This window comes from Pempheris klunzingeri, chromosome 2 (assembly GCF_042242105.1).
Source record: "Pempheris klunzingeri isolate RE-2024b chromosome 2, fPemKlu1.hap1, whole genome shotgun sequence".
NCBI classification, from domain to species: domain Eukaryota; kingdom Metazoa; phylum Chordata; class Actinopteri; order Acropomatiformes; family Pempheridae; genus Pempheris; species Pempheris klunzingeri.
The window spans coordinates 17,266,060-17,286,194 of record NC_092013.1 but is presented as its reverse complement, the minus strand read 5'-3'; the positions used below and the strand labels follow the sequence as shown (position 1 = coordinate 17,286,194).

Here is a 20,135-nt window from a genome sequence, read left to right as displayed (position 1 = left end):
CTTGGATGGTTGCCTGAGTTTGTGTGCACATTGCATTTCTCTGTTCTCTTTATCTCACACTAGACGCCTACGATGCACCACTTTCACAAGCAAAGCAAACGTCTTCTCGCATCTGCTCTCTTGTTTGTTAAGATAGTTTACTGGCAATATCCATGCAGGCTGGTGTACACTGCATCCATAGCTAATTAGCTAATGCCATCGGAGCCCTGAGCTAAATATAAATATAGGATACAAACGCGACCTCTTAAGTGCAAATTCACCATGAGGTACAGTGAGTTGGGGCTGACGATGGATCTTTAAAACAACGATTATCATGTCGTTAAAATGAAGAAAAAAAAAGTCATTTTCGATCATTTCGACAACAGAGAGTGGGACTGAGCGTCTGCAAGAAAATTAAAAGGCACCAAGCACGAACACTTTTAAACGTTTTTTTTATTATGCAGGTTTGAAATAAAAGAAGCATTGTGACACAAACAGATGCTGCTTGCAAGGAAAAAAGGAGCAGCACCCTAAATGTAAAAAATAAAGAAGAAATCATTGCTGTCGTCATCATCATTTTTATCAAACCAGAGGGGGGAAAAAAAACAGTAAAATAAGAATAAAAATACACCTCCATTTTAAGAAGCAAAAAAATGATCTAATTCGTCTCATAAATAAGAAAACCTGTCAAATGGCTGATGGGCAACTAGCGAAAACAATATATTGATAACCATTTAAAATATTTATCGTTACTGGCTTTACAAATAAAATAACTACAATTGGCAGGTTTTTTTTTTTTTTTTTTTACACAACTTAAAATGTTATAGTTCTGAAACAACTAAAACTGAAATTATGCTACAGTAAAGAGATAAATACAGATGTCTTTGTCAGCAAAATGCATTTCTGTTAATCACACAAAAAGTTAAAAAGATGAGATCAACACAACCAAACACCAACTAGAAACTTATAAAAATCACTGTAATGTGGATGTGATGGCTCCATTCACATATTTCATTACTTCACTTCTGCATGTCGCGGAGACAAAATTGACATTATGGTCAGACAAAATAAGAAAGGGGGAGGGCGAGAGGAATTTTGAGGCAATATCTTTTTTTTTCCCACCTGCAACATTATATCTCATTTTATCTCACAGCGTTTCTTTCATTCCTTCTATCTCTTTCCTCTCTATCTCTCACCTGGCTCTTTCCATATAATGATCTGCAGGACACATATTGTGTATTCAGTTTTAGATTGAACTTTATTGGAAAAAAACACACCAGTGAGCACAGATTTAATGCAAGAACGAGAGTGTGAAATACTCCTCTGAAATCCAGCTGCACAAGGCTGTTAAAATTCACGAGAAAGACTCGACACTCGAACACTGAAACACTCTTGCGCACAAGTGTGTGTCCGTGCACATACACACATACACACTCAACTGCACACGTCATGAATGGGGTACATTCTAACGGCCAGACACACACACACACACACACACAAACTCACGCACACAAAATGACTTACATGTAATATTAAAGAAGAAACAAATCTATCTGGACTTCCAATTCCCAATTTGATCCCATAAAAGTGATATTTACAATCACACTGTGACAGCTCAGTAGACCTCAACAGGTCTTTAATATTAAAAAAAGATTCTTTTTGTTTTGTTTCTCTTCCCGACCCAAGCTTTTTGTATTAATTTGCAGGCCCTTAAGCAAAGCTACCATAACATCTAAGCCTGTGCTGAACCTACTAGAAGTTAATATTTTTCTACAGTACAGGGCCCAACGCTTATTGGCAAAATAAGAGGAACAATTTTGCAAGCCAGAAATAAATAAAACAACAACAACAACAAAAAGAAAAAAAAAAACACAAAAGGAAATTAAAATGATTAAAGAAGAGGAAGAGTATTTTTTCCTTCTCATTCTAATTAAAGCTGGATGGGGTCCCTGAGGGGACTTTGATGGTGACACAGAAGAGAAGTGCTCTACAGCCTGGCCTCTATCGGAGGGGGCATAGACACACGACTCGGAGGGGAGGGTGGGAGACAGGGGGAGGGAGGGAGCGAGAGGGGGGAGGGGGCTTCATAAGTGCTTGGCAAATTTTAAACAGCAAGAGGACTGCTAATACATTAAGTGGTACAGACTGCAGTCATCTAGTCAAAAAACTCTGGTCACAAGTTCTTCTAGAAACTGAGAGAAATAATAATTACACTGACAAAAAAAGGTGGTGGTGGTGGTGATGGTGTTTTGCGAGGCGGAGTGTGTGTTTGTGTCTGCGTGTGTGCGTTTGTATGTGCATGTGTGTAATCGTATGTTATGATGTGTGAGCTGAATGTACGTGTGTGCATCAGAAGAGGGTCGAGGGGGATAGGGGTGAGGGGGGGGTGGTGGGGGTGGGTGAGAGTAGACTCCTCGGTGTCGAATTTGTCGACAGGGCATGATCTTCAGTTTCAGGTGAGGTAGAGTGGCTTGTCCCTGCCAATCATGCTGCCACTGGTGGGGAAAAAACAAAAACACAGACACAGGTTTGATTACGAACACAGATACAGCAGTAAAGCAACAAAGGCTTCGTACACATACAAGACCTAAAAAAACAAGGTATATTTTCCTCTAATTGCAAATACTTTTCTTCACCTGATGACCACAGTTTAAGCCAAAACACCCGTTCTCTTAGCTTCTACCCTGCTCTAACCAAACCCTGCGAATAAATGAAACATTTCATCGTGCTTTAGCACTATGGACTTATGCTACCTTGCGGTGCTGCAGGACTGCGCAGCTTGCCAAGCAATAACAGTGAAAACCTGTGTTAGGAACATCTGTTTTTTTACTGCTGTCTGACAAATACATGACAAGCTCTATTATCTCACCATTATCTCCCCAGCTGTCACCCCTGTCTCACTGGAACTGGAGCTGACAATTTTCAACACTTATACTGAGAAAGCGGCGCCTGACATGACTATATATGTTTATTTCTAAGGGAGTTTCGGTCGAAGACTCGACTTGGACTGTATCTGCCCAAAACCTGGAAACTTTCAATTAAATTGGTAACATAGGCATTGCTTTGGTACCTTTTCCCACTTTATTTTAGTTTAAGTGCATACAGCAACATAAATATCCATTTGGTTGAACTCAATTCATTTGTCTCCATTCCAAACGTCATTCAAGACTGTACGATTTGATGAGTAGCTGTAACGAAGGTGGCTGTGGAAAACAAACCGTGGGAAGCAAATAAAACAATCTGTCTCCACTGACCTGCAGTGGTTGCCACACTCCCGATTGCAGTATTCACTATCCCAGTCATGGCTCTGAGCCACTCCAGGGCCTGGACCAGGGCCAGGGGCTCCTGGAGACTGGGAACCCCCAATGCTCTTCTGATACTCTGACTGGAGGTGAGAAAAACCCTGGAGAAAGAAAGAAAATAAGCTAAAATCTGAAAGTATAAACTATTCCACAAAAGCAAGCGTGTCTCGGTTTGTTACAGTACCTGCTGCCCAGGAGGTGGGGAGTGAAGAGAGGCCTGCAGCCCCATCTGGTGAGAGATGATTGGCTGGGACTGGACCTGCTGCATGCGGATAGGCTGGTTGAGGAGTGAGCTCTGGTGCAGGGACAGCTGCTGGTGGGGGTGAAGGGGTGGGCTGATCTGGAAGGAGGAAGGGGGAGAGGCACTAATGCTGGGCAGCATCTGCGATTGGCTGAGTGTCTGCGACAGTGTGTGGCGAGGGGCGTGTCCTGCGTAGCTCTGCAGGTCGGTGAGAGGGAAGGCCCCGGGCCCCAGGTAGGGCGACGACGGCTGGGGGGGAGGTGGCACGCTGTACAGGGGCGGGTTGGCTGGCATCATATGTGGAGAAGCCTGGCTTGTTTGGGCACTTTTTGTCTCCACGGGATCATTATATGTCTAGAAGGGAGGAAAGAGAGGGAAAATGGTTTCACTCACGGTAACAAATACCTTCAGCCTTACAGGAGTTTGACCTCTAAATAAAGGGGTTTAGATCATTTGTCTACACTGTTGGCTTTTTTACAACCACATTTCTTTCCCTGTCTGATTTTATTGATGCTGCAATGTTCCCAGATCTCAGCAATTTCTCTGATGACACAATGTTATCATAACAAACTAGAAATGATGGCCAAAGCTTCAAAAATAAGCCCCATGTTGTAATAAACTGGAATTATCCTTTAAAGATAAATCGAGTATTCAGTGAAATATTTATAACACCCACCTTGCTGAAGGGTTTATAAAATGTGGTATTTAACATATTGCATTTTGACAGAGTTCTTATTAAAATGAATGAAATGAAATGAAATTTTTTTTTTTTGGGGGGGGGGGGGTGTAAATTAGCTGTAGTAGATTTGCACTGCTCTTCCCAGAAGCAAACAGCACTGTGACCCTGTGTCCAAATTGCATATAATACATACTAACCGTATGAAAATTATAGCATGTGCGATGCCATTATGCAAATGTGTTTTAAGACAGATATGAGCGTGCATACACATTTCTACAGAGACAAGCATCTCAGGGGAAGCCTTCAAAGCAATACGTCAATGAAACAAGAGAAAAAGAGCAGCTGGCATTGGCAAATTCACATTCGAAAACAATATATTATGAAATAGATTAAAAAGAAACTTTTACTTGATGTGAAAATGTGGTTATAAGTGGCAGTATGGCAACAGTGTGCACTGATTCTATACCATTCATTCCCATAAGTAGTAGTTGAGCGTTTAACCATTGTAGCTGACATTACCCATAGTCACCGCTCCGTTCCTCTTCTCTTTATTTATGTATTCCACACATAGCCCCGGTGATGACGTGAGACTCGGCACACGCACACACACACACACACACACACACACACAGAGCCATACACAATCACACACATTTATTCTGCAGGTCTGTCTGTCTACCTTGCTTTCATGAGGTGGTGTATGTATGAAATACATCCAGTTTTTCTCATTAACTGTCAAAGCGGCTGGAGTGATGTGTGGTGGTCTGCTATTTAGTAATGGCTCACATCCATCCCTCTGAACCCCTGAAATAATCAATGGAACGGGATGGAGGGATGGATAAAAGAGAGGGACAGATACATTTGCAGGGTCAAGTGGAAAATGAAATACTGAAGAAATGGTGTGAAGGGCGAGGGAAAGAGTGAGAGGATGGGTGTGATTTGTTGCACCTAATTTTAAGGGGATACTTTAGGGTGTATTGCAGTAAAAAAAAAAAAATTACTCCATATTCATCAGAGGAAATATATGAACAGTATATGTGTTAAATGAGAGTTTATGAGGACTGAAACATTTATGAAATCATGAAATCTAGCGTGACTTTTTTTTTTAAATCACATTCTGTACTCGGGAGCTTTTGGATTCAAATGAACACCAGAGTGCCACGGCACACAGTGGGAAGCAATCATACTTTTGTTTTTTCCTCTTCTCCCAAACAAACCGACATGCTCCACAAAACAAAAAGGCAACAGGTGCACGCTGAAGATGTGAATCCTTCAAATGATACTCCAATTACCTCCAATTCCACCTACCCCAATTCACTTTGAAAAGACTCCTTCATTGGTAATTAAAAAAAAGAGAGTCGAGTTGAATCATGAGATTCAGCCCTGCATTCAGATTGGCTGGTCCTGAATGAGTGAAGGTGGTGGTGGGGGGGTTGCAGGTTTATTTTTGTTAGTCAGTTTTTTGACTGGCAATCTACCAGCATATAGTATCAATCAAGCCTCTGTATAGGAGCTCTGACATGAATGTGTAATTGCACCGAAGACAAGAGATGAGAATAGTCTTTTTAGTGGAAAGTATGCCACAGTGAAGAGGCTGATGAATTCACTATTCATGCCTTAATCAAGGTGCTTGTTTTCGGCCCATGAGCACGAGAGGAAGTGTGGCGCTGTGGCGGAGGGGAGGAAGGAGGATGGGGAGAGGGTGGGGGAAGAGGAGGAGCTTGGTATATGCTAATGCAATTTAGAGTTGTGTTTTGAAAACAATGCAGAAATGCTGAAATGAAATGCAGTGCACCAACAGATTGAAAAGACTGCGCTGCGATAACTATTGTATAAGCCTCGTAGATGGAAGGAGAGTCACAGAACGCGTTACATCAGCTTTTAAAAAGAACGTGCGCATGCTTTTATGCAGACACAGGTAGAAAGGTGTTAATGTTCCGGGTTAAACTGGAATAACCTGCAAGCAAAGAGAGAGCAGTAGGTGTGAGCAAGCCTCAGCCAATACATTAGCGGCCCATCAGGGAGGACGGACTCACCAGGAGGACAGCAAATGATAAGTAATGTCCACTTCTCTTCTTACATGTGCACACTGATGAGCGTGCACACACAGGCCGTGCACCGTTACTTTTCATTTCTCCCCAGGTTGCAAATCGGGTGTGTTTGAGGCCTAATTTTCACTGTTCTCCTCTAAGCACACACACAAACACACACACACACACACACACACACACACCCTCTCACATACACACACACACATTTGTGCAAACATACTAACCCCTCCGTGCAGCAAGTGGACCCTTTCCTTGGAATAAGACTGAGAGGAATTCTGTCTAATTTATCATCCCTTATATCGCCACTGAACCATGTATATCAAAGACGTGACCCCCGTGGTTACCTTGGAAACCAGACTGGCTCTGTAGGCGGCCAGGGCTTTCAGGTACTCCTTCTTAGCAGCCTCTGTTTTCCTCTTGTAGCTCTGCAGGAGCAAACACAACAACAACAACGATTGATTACAAGGTGATGCCAAAGGCTAAAATGACCCTATGGTCCACACTGACTGGTGTGGAAGAGATTTTGGGAGTCATGATGAGATTGTGTGACCTGACGGTGTGCTCGCTGATGAAAAATCAAATGCGCATTATCAAGTAAAGGAGATTTGACTATCTGCATGATGTAGCTGCGTTTTGAAGCATTTCTGCAAAAACTGTCCAGAGTGAAATGCCAAGAAACCTTGTGCACAATAACGTGAAAATGGAGTTTGAAATGTTACTGAGTTAAATGAGGAGTTGTTTGTCATTTTGCGTACTGCTTTTCAGCCTCTTCCTCTATTAAGGCTGTTGCTCATCTCTTAATCAGAGCTGATGTCCCAGCAAATCATTCAGACGAGGAGGAACAAAATAAAAGAATTCAAAACAGCATTAGCAAAAAGGCAATTTCAAACCTTCCGAATGAACCTCAAATGATGTGTTAAGACAGGGAATTCAAGTTAATGTCATCGCATGTCACTCACGGAGCCTTTATAGCTGCCACTGCCTTTTTGATGCGGGGAAAACAAGTCGCAAAAAGTCCACCCTTAAATCGATGAGGAAGACTCAGATCTCAGCTCCTCTCTGCAGCATTTTAATATGAAGGAGAATGTGTGCGTTGTGTGTGTGTGTGTGTGTGAATGCAGTGGGTAATTACTGATCCTCAGTGAGAGACTGTCTGTGTCTCCGTGGACGGGGTCATTTCTTTCAAAGAGGTGGGGTAGAATAACCATTAAGCATTCATGTGTTGCCAAATGCACATAGGCTGGCAGCTGCTAACACATACAGTCAATAAACAAACAGACATACACACAGAACAGCAAACAAACCGGGATGAAGACGGATACAATCTCTTGCTCAAACAGCTGATGTTTATCCACTCACTCATCCCTATTTACAATATTACTATTATTTCCCTTCCATGATATGTATTCAGACATTTTGGAACAAGACTACACTGAATTAGGAACTCCAAAATATAGGAATAAACCACTAATTTTCAAAATAAAAGCAGATAATCCACATTAACAATTACAGCTCTTGCAAAAAAAAAAAAAAAAAAAGTGACAACCTTACCCCTCACCCCTTAAATATTGATAGAGCCATGGCTGCCTCTTTAATGAACCCCAAACTACTCCCAGCAGCTTTAATTTCAAATTAATTTAACACAGCTAATGATTCGCGCAACGATGGATACTTTTAAATAAATTACCATGCCTAAGGATGTCTAATTATTCCAAAGTGAGTGGATTCATTAGCAATTGAAGCCGTCAGAGGCTGCAGGTCAGTATGAATTAAAAATAACAAAGCTGCAAGGGGAGAGCATATGCCTCCATCGTAATCCTGACACAGAGGTGTCCCGCCTGAATTAGCCCCTAATTGTACCTTAATGAAATGTTCTTGTTTGATAACCAGTTAATTACAGGAGACAATAACTTTGCACCCTGCCGACACTGAAGGGAGTGATTACCCCGACGACCGAAAAGACAGAGCAACCGGTGAGAGGAGGAGGAGGAGGAGGAGGAGGTGGAGGGGAAAAATGGGAAGTAGAGAAAGTGGAGAGATGAGGAGTAAAAAAGGAAGGTAGCAGAGGAGAGGACGGCAAGTCACAAATAAAAGAAAGGCAGACAAAGAAAGCTAAGAAGAGGACTAATAATAGAGGGATATCTTGGATAGATTCTAAAACTTGGCCTGTAGGAGAAGTTTAATACCAAAGCATGCTGTTTAAACCAAGTGACAGTGTTCTTTTCCTTCTATTTCTGACCTTTCACCGATACACAACTCCAACATAGCAGACTCAATTAAGTAAAGCTTAGGTCTCTCCTCCCTCCCACCCAACTCCATTATCACTGTTCCTCCCCACTGCTGTAAAAACGGAGAATTGATCTTAATCTTAAATAACAAAAACAAGAAAAATGTTCTTTTGTGTTTCTGGGGCAGCTTTAACATGTAGTCACCTTGAGGAATAACTCAGCCCAAATAAAGCATTGATCTTGCACTATAAAACAAAGGCCTTCGGGAATTAAAAACCACTGTATAGCGCGCAGGCATTCGAAAACATCTTAATAAAAACTAAAATATGAACATAAACATGAATTAAAAAAGGACTTTGTTCTGCCAAACTCAAGCACGGCACTGGAGAATACATAACAACACAGGCAAAGAGGAGAAAATGCAACACTGAAGCTCAAACAAAAAAAAAAAAGAAAATCACAAAAGGAACCCAAATCACAACAATGAAGCGTCTGATCATTTCTTCAATAAAATACAGCAATAAAACATGCTGCCTTCAATGCATTTATGTGAATTCTGCTGCATGGTGTGTCTGAGAAGTACCATAGATAATTGGAAACAGGGGCCACGTTCTAGTTAAAACAAAGCCGTGTGGAGGGGAAGGGTTGTGTTTACATTCTGGTGCTCTTGCGAGGCTCCACAGGGTCTGACTGTGACATTATAGAGCACACCTCATCGGTCCTATAGAGATGACGTGACAGCCAATGTTGGGAAAAAAAAAGACAAGAAAAACCACAACAGCATATACATCGACAGATCAAGAGCAGAGAGAGATAGAAACTGAAGCGGTGCATTGCGAAATGTTTAAGGTGTGAGACTTTGGCGTGGAAAGTTTTCAGTAAACATTACTGGTCAGCAGTTGTGGATACAGCGTGCTATAATATGTTGTTGTATTAAAGCGAAGACAGATTTCTTTATTAACATGCAGTGGCTGAATTGGTTACACTCTGTAAATACACAGTTAACAAGTTTATCCATTTGCTGTCTTGCGCACAGTGTTATTGCCCAGACAGGGAACCACATTTCATTCTATAATGACATCATTACCTCAAGTTAATTATGTGTCTTGCGAGGTGACACGTTTGATTAAACACATGAATGCACAAACAAATCAAAAAATTAACTGTGGAACGGCACAATAAATGGCTGGGTTTTTAATGGTGGAATTGCCCTTTTTGTTAGTTTCATGTCTGTTCCCAGGTAATGCTGTGAAGGACGAATGCGTTTTGGATGAGAGAGACAGAGAGGGAGGGAGGGAGAAAGAGAGCGAGAGAGAGAGAGCATTGCCTCTACAGTGCAAAATCTAAGGTGAAAAAGAAGCCGGGACGCAAAGGGTTAAGAAGCACAAACAATAACATTTCAGGAGCAGATGTCCTTGAGGCAAAAGCAAGGACAAGGCAATTGCTAATCTTGTATTCCCAGCATGATCAAATCACCAGGCAACAGATATAAATAAAAGGACAGGAAATGAGGAATTCACATTCAAGGGTGTCAGCGGCGAAATGAAGATTCATGGTGAAGAGTCTCGGTGAAGGCGGCAAAAATTAACTGCAAATAAAAGGGACAGACGGCCTCCAAAGTCCAGCGTATAAAGTAGGTTTGGTGGGAGAAAAACACACACATGCTAGATAGGGTCTAGTCGACACTGGCTGGGGCTGAGGAGAATGGGCTGCACTTTGTCATGGAGACAGGTGCTTTTATTTGACACCCAATAGGCTGCGCCCTGACTGGATATTCTAAAAATATGAGTCTGCGCATGATCATCAGACTGTCTCGTTTTCCATTCATTTCACACCGTCATTTGTTACCGCATACACATAGAAACCCCTTTGACTTTGTCTGTTGGTGTGGAATGCCAAAATGAAATAGAAAATGTGCCGGACGGAAATGCTCTAAACTGTAGAAAATGTTAATGCAGTTCCATATGCACAGGTCAGGCTGTAATAAAATTAAATTGACTCCTGAAAATATTCAGGGAAATATATCTACACTGCTGATGGTGGCAAACTTTTTTTTACTTCTTTCAATATATGATTTTCACTGCATCTAGATGGGATAATAATAGATTCTGTACTGTTGGTGCATGTCAAATTCATAAATAAATGTGTAAAAAAAAAGGCATTAGATGCATGCCTCTCTGTATTACAGTATTTTATTTGCTTCACTGTCGTGCAAGTTATCATTATGGATCTTGGCGGGGGGGGGGTCCGTCCTAACTTTTCATCATTCCAGTTAAATACAAATACAGTTTTAGCATACAACAAACACATTAGATCGGTCATTTTGGAAATGAACAGCTCCCTCATATCAAAGGTTTCTGAGTAGACTTGCGTGATGTAAACAATAGGCACTTCAGATCATGTGATATACTAAGGGAATGATACCCGTATGGTTATATAAGGACATAATATTGTGACAAGTGATATCAGACCTGAAAACTTCCATGTTAAATCTCTAGCTGTGTGAAACAGATACATAGAAACGATCTGTCTTGGTTTGCCCACAGTGCGTTACAACAAAGAGACTCAGCTGGTATGAAACCTCTAAATTTGTATGACCACGACCTACAAATTTAAGCATGGCTGCTAGAGCCGTTTCACACTGATTTCATGCCAGTAATTAACATTTGAATGTTGCACTGTTGGCTAATCAACTACTGGTCGACTCAGCGCTGTGAAGTACCTTATTGAAAGGTAGGAAAATACTTCTACTGTAATCAGCACCTAAAAGCAGCTGTGAAAGGGGTCGCTTGTGGTGATACAGCCACAGAGAATTAACACCAGCTCTGCAGTTCTTCTCCATTATAAACCTCTATGGACCTTTGTAGCGGCTTGCAGCTCCATGTATCAGCTTCACTGTTTTGGTTTGCACTGAACACACTAATGGCATGATTTGGCAGACAGATGAAGTTAGCAACTGGCTGGTGAGCACAGCAAAGCATTTAGCAGCTAAAGAGCTAGATATTTGGTTCGTGGAGACCAAAACAGAGCTAAAAGGACAGGAAATATGGGCTTTCATTTTCCAGGTGGCCAGAAAATGTTTCTCTGTATCTCCTAGTTGAGTTAAATGGGCAACTGTTTGCTACCAAGTTCCTCGTAACAACTTAAGAGATGATGACAATGTTACTGCTCTAAGTGTTCTGCTGATAGACTGTATAGAAGAGGTAGATGCAGCTTCTGGATCTGAGAGGTGAAACCACTGGCAAGTGCGTTTAACCTGCATTCTTTCTAATAGCCTGCAGGGGGCGACTCCATTGCCTCCACCGTATGGAAGTCTGTGAGAAAATGACCCTACTTCTCATTTGAACATTTTCCTAATGAGTCTATGGTCTGGATTGCTAGTTTAAAGTCTTTGTCCTTGTGACTAACCAATCAGAGGCGGGTCATGCCTAAACCTAACCAATCGGATGCAGGTCTTTGCAGAATGCGAGGGGTGACGTCGCAGTAACTATGTCCACTTCTTACAGTCTATAAACTGTCTATGTTTCTACTTCAGCTGGCCAAAAAAATTGTATTTGCTTAAATTCAGCATTTTCTCACATTCATTCCTGAATTCAATGTTTCAGGAAGAATGTGTTATTTTTTCTCACTAATGTTATATACCGCCTTAAGTTCAAAGATCAATTAATAGTAAGTTCATTCATTCATACTCTACCTGTTTCTGCTCCTCTCCCAGTCCGTCCCACATGGAGGCTACTATCTTGGATACGTCTCCAAAGGTGGCGTTGGGATTCTGTCCTTTAATGGCTGCCTGGGTGTCTCTGAAGAACAAGGCATAGGCTGACACAGGCTTTGTAGGCTCATTGGGATCCTTCTTCTTCTTCTTTTTTTGGGGTTTGGGCTTGGGCTTCATCATCTCTGAAGACGGCCGCTTCTCGCCCGTGATCTGGAAAACCATCAAAAAAACACAAAAAAAAAGCAGCTTATTGACACTGCAGAAACAAGATGTTCACATTCAGTAACATTGGGTCTATACGAAGTATATAAACTTCATTAAACCCCTAATTCCAGCTCTCTGTTCAATAGCCATAGTGCAGTCAGCATTTGAATACTCCAGTGATGATTCACTGACTAACACTTTGACACAGGCACTGGTTGACAGAATTTTTTTCTGCCTTACTTTGTCAGAATTAACATCTTTTACTTGAAACCTTTTCAAATCTTTATTTTTCAGTTGTTCAGCAAGTCATAAATTCTGACTTTTCATGCTAGGGGTGAAAGGAATTTTAAATCGCCTGCTGTATCTGCTCTGACTTTGATGTGGTCTCAGACTGAATTGGAGAGAGCAAATGGAATTACTTACTGATAGGAGAGGTGGTAATCATTTTTATTCACACACACAGTGAGAAGCACAGCAGAGATGTATAGGCTGGGAAATATATTTTCTTTAACTAAAGAATCCCCTTCTTGTTACACTGTATCACTGCAAGCAAGCATTTAAATGCGCCAATGAATCTGAAACACTGTGGATGTGGCAGATTCAATTATACACTCATTCACATTCCCCTGATAGAAACGAAGCAAATCCACAGAGACATTGGTTGGTGGGCAATTTATGAAAGCAGTTTTACAGATTTACATAAGCCAAATGAATGTAAACAAGTGTCCTTCTCTTCTCATTTAAATGAATGAGTGATTTAAATGGAGTGGTTCAAACCAGACTGCGTATAACTGCAATGACAAAATTTGAAAGGATTGCCAACACCTTGTGTCTGCGTTGTTGACGAGAAAACCACCAAAATATTCTTTACATCTGTAAAAAGAGGAGGTGTCTTCACTTTGAGAAAGAAAATGTGCAATATTTCAAAAAAATTACCTCAGGAAAAAATATTTCATGTCATTTCTCGTGTCATGTGTGTGTGTGAGAGTTTGCAAACAAAACTTACAAACATGCCATGGCGGTAATGGATTGTGAGCTATTCGCAGCTGTGTAATTGAAAGAGTGGCATTTTTTATTTTTTTTTTTTGCACAAAAGGACCAAAAGAAAATTGTGTTGCTTTGAAGTGTGAACCTGATTTGGCAATTGAGCTGCTCAGAATAGAGAAAAAAAAGGCTTTAGCTCCTCAAACATAGCAAACTTATCCAGCCAACTAAATAAAAAAAGCACAAGCATGGCTACCCATGAACTCCTCTTTAGGCTCAACACTACAGTTAGCATGCGAACCGTCTCTAAAAAGCGCTGACAAGCCATCGCCTCCTTCACCACTACCACAAGCCAGAGAAGCGTTGCCACATCAGTACCTTCGAATGAGGATCAGTCTCCTCCTCCTGATTGGAGCTTGAGGGGGAGGGTGTGGCCGATTTACTTCCGGGAGGTGAGGGGGAACCGTGAGGCAGAGCACTCCGGCTGACCTGTGGGTTTAGCTGGGACAGTGCGCTCATGGGGTTGGGCAGTATCGGAGGTGAGCTGTTTATCAGGGGGTGGTTACGGGCGGGGTCATAATGAGAGCCGTCTGGGTGCTGGTGATGGTGTTGCTGTTGGTGGTGGTGCAAAGCCATCTCCTGCATCTGGGGTGAGAGAAGAACACCAGCTTTACTATCTTCTCTACTCAACGTTATAAAAGTTTGCCAATTAGCCAAATATGCAAAGACTTAGAAGAGGAGATGACATTTTCAAATTTTGAGAAAATGTGCGTGTGTGTTGGACACAATTTAAAAAAGACAAAAAAAAAAGAACTTACAAAAAATTGAGATGAGGGTAATACGTCTGTTGGAAGAAACAACACAGACAAAAAACCCTTCTTACTGTTAAACTGAGGCTGGTGGTTAGAAAGCTTCTCTTTTCTTAGGACAGTAAGAGGCACTGTTTTCAAACTTGTAGGTTTGTGGCCATGTTTATCTATAGCACTTGTTTGGTGGCACTGACATGACTATGGGCACATTTTGAACACTGAGAACAAATATCCTGCCACAAAATATATATAATCTCTCAATCCAAACCAACCAAGGGAGTTCACAAATTACCACTGGCAAATTAAAATCGACTTTGCTCCCTAAAGGCTAAAACTGTTCACTCTTAACTAAACAGACTAAAAAAAAAAAGAAACATGAATATAGCATCTGTGACAATCACCATAGTTTTCTGAAGGCTCACTTTGAAGCTTGGTAGCCTTGTCAATGGGTTTGGCGCTGGATGGAGCCTGATGAGAGCAGCAGTCATCACGGCTCACTGTGATGTGCTTAGACAGCCGTCAATCAAGCAAATGTAACCCAAGCATCTTTCAAAGATTTGATTTTTTAATTAGAAATTATTTTGAAACTGCTGTCAAAATTCGCACTGGAAGAAATGAAGCTATTGAGAGCTATCATTAATATTTCTATAATGACAATTGATCACATGATTGTATGTAAAGGAGGTCGCTTGTCGTGATTGAAGTGACAGAGACTTGTTACTCGATTGAAACGTTTTAGTGTCTTTTAGCTCATTGTTTTGGCTTTGCAACATTGTTTTTTCCCCCATTTGATTCAAGCTTTCAGCCATTAGGGAGGTGAACCTCAAGCCATTCAGCCATGTAACACAGGCTCATTATCACAATTTTTTAAGGGGGTCTCTATTCCAATTAAAGGTACCATTCATAATCTGTATTGACTTCTGTCAATTTCTACAGACAGTCACTAGGAAGTGCAGGTCCTCCAGGATTACTGAGACACAGTGGCCTGTTTGGTGGCTGGGGGAAGACTTTGTACAGTTCCTGCTTCTGAAAATAAGACTTTAAGAAGCCAGAAATCTCGGCACCTTGCAAAGCAATCGTTGAGTCAATGGCATTGATCAACTACACCATCGACCCCTTTTGTATATAATATGCTCACTGTGTGCTATGAAAGAGAGAAATGTTACTTAGCAGCACATTAAATAACACCTTTTTCAAACAGGAATAGAAGTGAAAATGGTGTTCACAGCTGGAGAATGACCCCCACATGCAGGAAACCAAGAGTGATTATAGAATCAGACTCTCACAAAGTTCTGCTCTTAGCAGTCTTAAAAGATCTTCAATAATAACTACATCAAAAGCTTTTCCTCGCGATTCATAAGGACAGAACATGAGCACGAACCAAAGGATGCTTTTAATGTAGGCATAAATGGGAATGTTTGGCAATTTACAGATCAGAAAGTGATGAACTAGCATTTGTTAGCTCTTTTAAACATTTATGAGTTAAATAATACATTACACATTAGTGAAGTACTAAAAAGATCAAATTGAAAAGGCCTGAGCATATGAGGTCTTGATAAACATGAGTGGAGGTTCAGAGATGAAGGCTTGGCTCTCTAATCATAATTGGTCCCAGTAGATTGCTAGAATAAAAATGCACAACAAAGTAATGTTGTACGATGCTCTGGCCTGCTTTGAAAACTCATAATATTCACACGACATTAGATTCTGTGTTTGCCTCAGCAGCTGCTCACAAAAGGCAGCTTTGAACAAAGACATTCCTTTTGCATTTCAAATAACCAAGCTCTAACCTCCCCCCATCCACAGCAATCTCCAACTTCCAATCATAATTCAAAACACCATCACTCCTCTTCTTAAAACGTGAGGAAATAGCTTCAGCAAAATAAGTATAAGACAGGAAAAAAAAAAAAAGGAAGAAAGAGGAAAGAGAAGGAAATAGAAATCCATTAATTTTCCATTTTCCATGGACTTGCTCTTTAAGGGTCCTCACAAACCAAGAAGCATTGAAAAACCAATTAATCAAACATGAATGGCCTATCATAGCTATAGCAGAGGCGTTTCCATAGCAACAGCCTCCAGGCAAAATTGTCACCCTTTAATCTGAGCCACACCATGTTTAATATAAACAAGGAAGAGACATGCAGAGCAGAAGGGGTTCACCAGGGGAGGGCACCGTGGCATCATGGGTACTGGGTGTTGGCCTCATAAGAGCAGAAACAGAAAAAAAAAAAAAAAAACAAGGGTCACTCAGGCTTCGCAGACATACATCACATTAAGTTCCCTTTTTAAAAAAAAAGAAATTCATTTGAGAGACATCTTTTTAGAAACATGTTACATATGAATTCGCCTTGTTCTTTTGGGGAAAATCACAGAGACTGAACCAAAGTCTGTTTGACTACAAATGTGAATCAAACTAAATTCTGTATTGAATCAAACACGTTTTATCTGCTGTTATACACTGACTGTAATATTTCATAACATTAACCCGATGAAGCAGTTAGTCACCATAAAATACAGGAACAAAATGAACTGCAGCGTTCCAGTGAAAGTCTGGTGAAACTGAAGTTGCAGTGCAGCTAAGGCAGCGAAGACATATATCGCTGCAAGCACAAAGAGCTGATTCCTACATACCAAAGTGTGCATTACCTCATCAGAGTCGCTGGAAGCAGCTACATACAGTGGAACATCTATAGCTTTAGTGCTTATTACTCAAAACACTCCCACTATGATAATTAGCTTCTAATAGTCACTCCTGTGTCACTTTTTAAAAAGCCTCTGAATGCTTTTAGTTGGTGCTTTCACCTGTGTGAGACAGAGAGAGCAAGAAGTTATCACATAGCGCCATCAAACCCAAGCTAAATAAAGCGAACGGCAGGCGGCTGTACAAATATTATGAAAGAATCTGACAAAGGTTGCCGGTTGCCATAGGTACTGTATGCTAATTCCTAATGGTATCATCCGAATAGCTGGTCAAAAGAGGGGAGAGTGCACAGTGAGTAACAGGATTAGGTTGGTCACTGCTCTCTGCCTTTAGCATGTAACACATACTAACTCATCAACTCCTGACATAGCTATTACTGGCCTGAAGCCAATAATGCTGGTTTTATTTCTGGATATATGACTTTGTATTTTTTTTTAGAGGGATAGGCCAGGGATGCAGTTAGCATTGCAGCTAACTCACTGAACACTTTGCCCATCTTCCCTTTGTGTTTCTGCTCTATCTTTAGGTACAACTAGTGTATAAACCAATAACTACCAACTTGAGAAATGTGGTGGCCTAAATTGATATATTTAGATTATTTATAACGTTGGACTCTGAGTTCTCTTGGGTATTGTCATAGCTGTGCTTAACCTCCAGCAATTTAGCTGTTTGTTGTAAAGCCCCAGGAGATCATAAACATCAGAGAAAAAAGCAAAAGGGAACGAAAGAGGACACTGGGACAGAGAGAGAGAGGCAGAAAGACATAACGGGAGGGGAAAAAAGTAGGAAAACAGAAAGAGAATGACCTAATCTCCAAAGTTAGCAAGAGGACAGTTAGATATTGCTTTTTGGTGATGAGCAGCCAGGCAGACCTAAACTGTGATGTAAAGCCAGGAAACTCGGTGTGAACGTGTTCCTCTGCCATCGTTACGCCTGTCGTGTTTGTATTCACATCTTGTACATCATAGTCAAATGGGAGTCAAATAACAAAGGCTTTCCAATTATGTGTAGCACATTGTGTGCGAGATGGAATATCACAAAGCCATTGTTCCCCTGCTCCTGCTGACCTTACCTTTGAAATGGTTTCACGGCCGCTCCAATTGCCTGCACCATTTGATTTAGCTAAGGGGATTTGACCACCAGCACAGACATGAGAGGAGGGGAGAAGAGAGCCTTATACAGCTACAAGGAGAAAGAGGAGAGATTCACAGCAGTGGAGAGTAAAACAGCTAACCTTGCCTCGTCCTTATGATGATTATACCAGAGTGGCATCTGTTTCATCATCTAAATAAGCTGCCTGATTGCTATGCAAGATTTTATTACTCTGGCATCATAATAAACCAGTCTCTCAATGTTAAAGAATCAATAAATGTTGTGGTCACGTTATCGCCGACTCAAAATAACCACCAAAATAAATCTTCATTGTGTGTCAGTTTTTATTAACTGCTTTCTGTGGAGCTTCACGTTCTTCAAAATGTAAATGAAAAGTCAAATGTACTTCTTAAGGATGGGGCGGCTTCACTGGATGATACCTTTTAGTGTTTCAATTTTAAAGAAACCTGCTGAACTGCTTTAATCAGCACTGTCAGACTTTCACATCCTCTCTCTACCCCGTCCTGTTTGAATACACGGTGATCAATGCTTCTGTGCGTCCTGAGACTTTCCTCTCCTCACCCCCTGCTTGACTGGAGCCATCTTGTTTAGAGTGATGGCTCACTCACACAGGTTCACGGCTGCTATTGTAAAATCACCCAGCGTTTAATTGAAACAAATGACTATAATAATAGAACATTATCCCTGCAGGCACCCAGCCATGACAGCTTTAATTAGAGGCGCGTTCAAGACTGATCCTTCAAAAGCACAGCCGCCGCGCAACACGGCGGTAAACACGCCTTTAGGTGGGGAGCCACCGCCGGGCCTCGCAGCCCTCAAAGCTACTTCTCATTCACCCTGAGGGCAAAGCGCTAACAACTCTGTTCCTCAAAGAGCCTTCGAGCCTTCACCCCCTCCCTCCCCCCCCCCCCCCCCCCACGCTCTCTCCCTCTCTGTCTCTCTCCTCTCTCCCTTCTTCCACGTCTTCAGTTTATCAACCTTATATACACCCAGGAGGGTTATTTACACAAGCCGAGGAGAATTAATAAGAGAGCCGATTTATGAATCATACGCATAAGTATGAAAGCAAAGGTAAAAACGCTGCTTCTGCCTTCTTGTGGCATCAGACAGATGCTTAGTCAGGAGATATGATGGGCAGCAGATGCCAGGACGTTTAAGAACAAGAAACGTACAAGTGTTTTTTTTAGAATTTGTTGAAGTTTAATTAGATGTATTTTAAAAGTAGTTAAGATGCTTTGCAAAATACTATTGAATAAGACAAGAAGAGTCTGATTCAAATGTAATCTGATGCTACGATCCAGGTGCACTACCAGCCAATTGTATTCAGCGACACACTATCAAAACCTCATTTCGTGTATTAGCTTGGCAGTCGCTCCATGTTGCCAAAACAAGGGAGACGAAGGTTACTTTCAATCGTTCCAATTACATGCTAGTCAAAAGGAAAAAAAATATAAAATGCTTGCTCTTGCACCTCCTGCGCTGAACTGTGATCAAGTAATTAATCTGGCAGAAAAACAGCAATACCTCACAAACTAGCAGCATAAGGAAATAATTACGAGTTTCGACACAAACTTTAAAGGAGAGCAGAAATGAAGAGAAATGTATTCCAAGAACGTCTTAAGTACTGCTGAAATAGACGTTTGTCACTATCTCAAAACCAAACAGGGACCATGCCAACACATTTGATATTTGCATTAATGTGGGAATGACTTTTAAGATGTGCCACACAGATAAATCCTAAAATAAACGCACACAAACAAACAAGAAAGCTGACGGGAAGTTAGAACAAAATTCTTCTTATTCTTATTCTTATTACTATCGGTGTGTTTGTTGTTTTAGGTGTTATCATTATTATTGAAGCTGAGGGTATAGCTAGAAGCGTTAACACAAAGAGCTGATGTCCCTGGTTGTGATTGACTGCTGGTTTGAAAAGTACAGTACCACCCTGAACGCCTCTCAAAGGGAATCTGTGGCAGCAACAAGGCAGTGGTTGATTTGCAGATAGTAATGTCATGATGTCCCCCTTGGCACCATCCTCCATGTTCCTCATTACTGCTAATGTCAGAACCTCCTTTGCTTTTATTTTCACTCTCTCTCTTCCTCTCTGTTGCTCTGCCCCCACCCCCCAG

At 41.3% G+C, this 20,135-nt stretch overlaps 1 protein-coding gene across 4 annotated transcripts in view; it reads right to left on the bottom strand.

The window, feature by feature from the left end:
- Positions 1-433: 433 nt before the first annotated feature.
- The window catches only part of tox2 (TOX high mobility group box family member 2), an 89,659-nt gene continuing 69,957 nt past the window's right edge, over positions 434-20,135 (bottom strand). For 2 of the 4 annotated variants that reach the window (XM_070842545.1, XM_070842552.1), the window contains 6 exons: positions 13,762-14,028; positions 12,175-12,405; positions 6,597-6,677; positions 3,466-3,876; positions 3,234-3,382; positions 434-2,474 (listed from right to left, as the gene is read on the bottom strand). In XM_070842545.1, the coding sequence (XP_070698646.1) occupies positions 2,432-2,474; positions 3,234-3,382; positions 3,466-3,876; positions 6,597-6,677; positions 12,175-12,405; positions 13,762-14,028 (1,182 nt within the window). In that variant the 3' untranslated portion in view covers positions 434-2,431. The remainder of the gene's footprint in view (positions 2,475-3,233; positions 3,383-3,465; positions 3,877-6,596; positions 6,678-12,174; positions 12,406-13,761; positions 14,029-20,135) is intronic. The other 2 variants (XM_070842561.1, XM_070842569.1) reach the window with 1 other exon arrangement.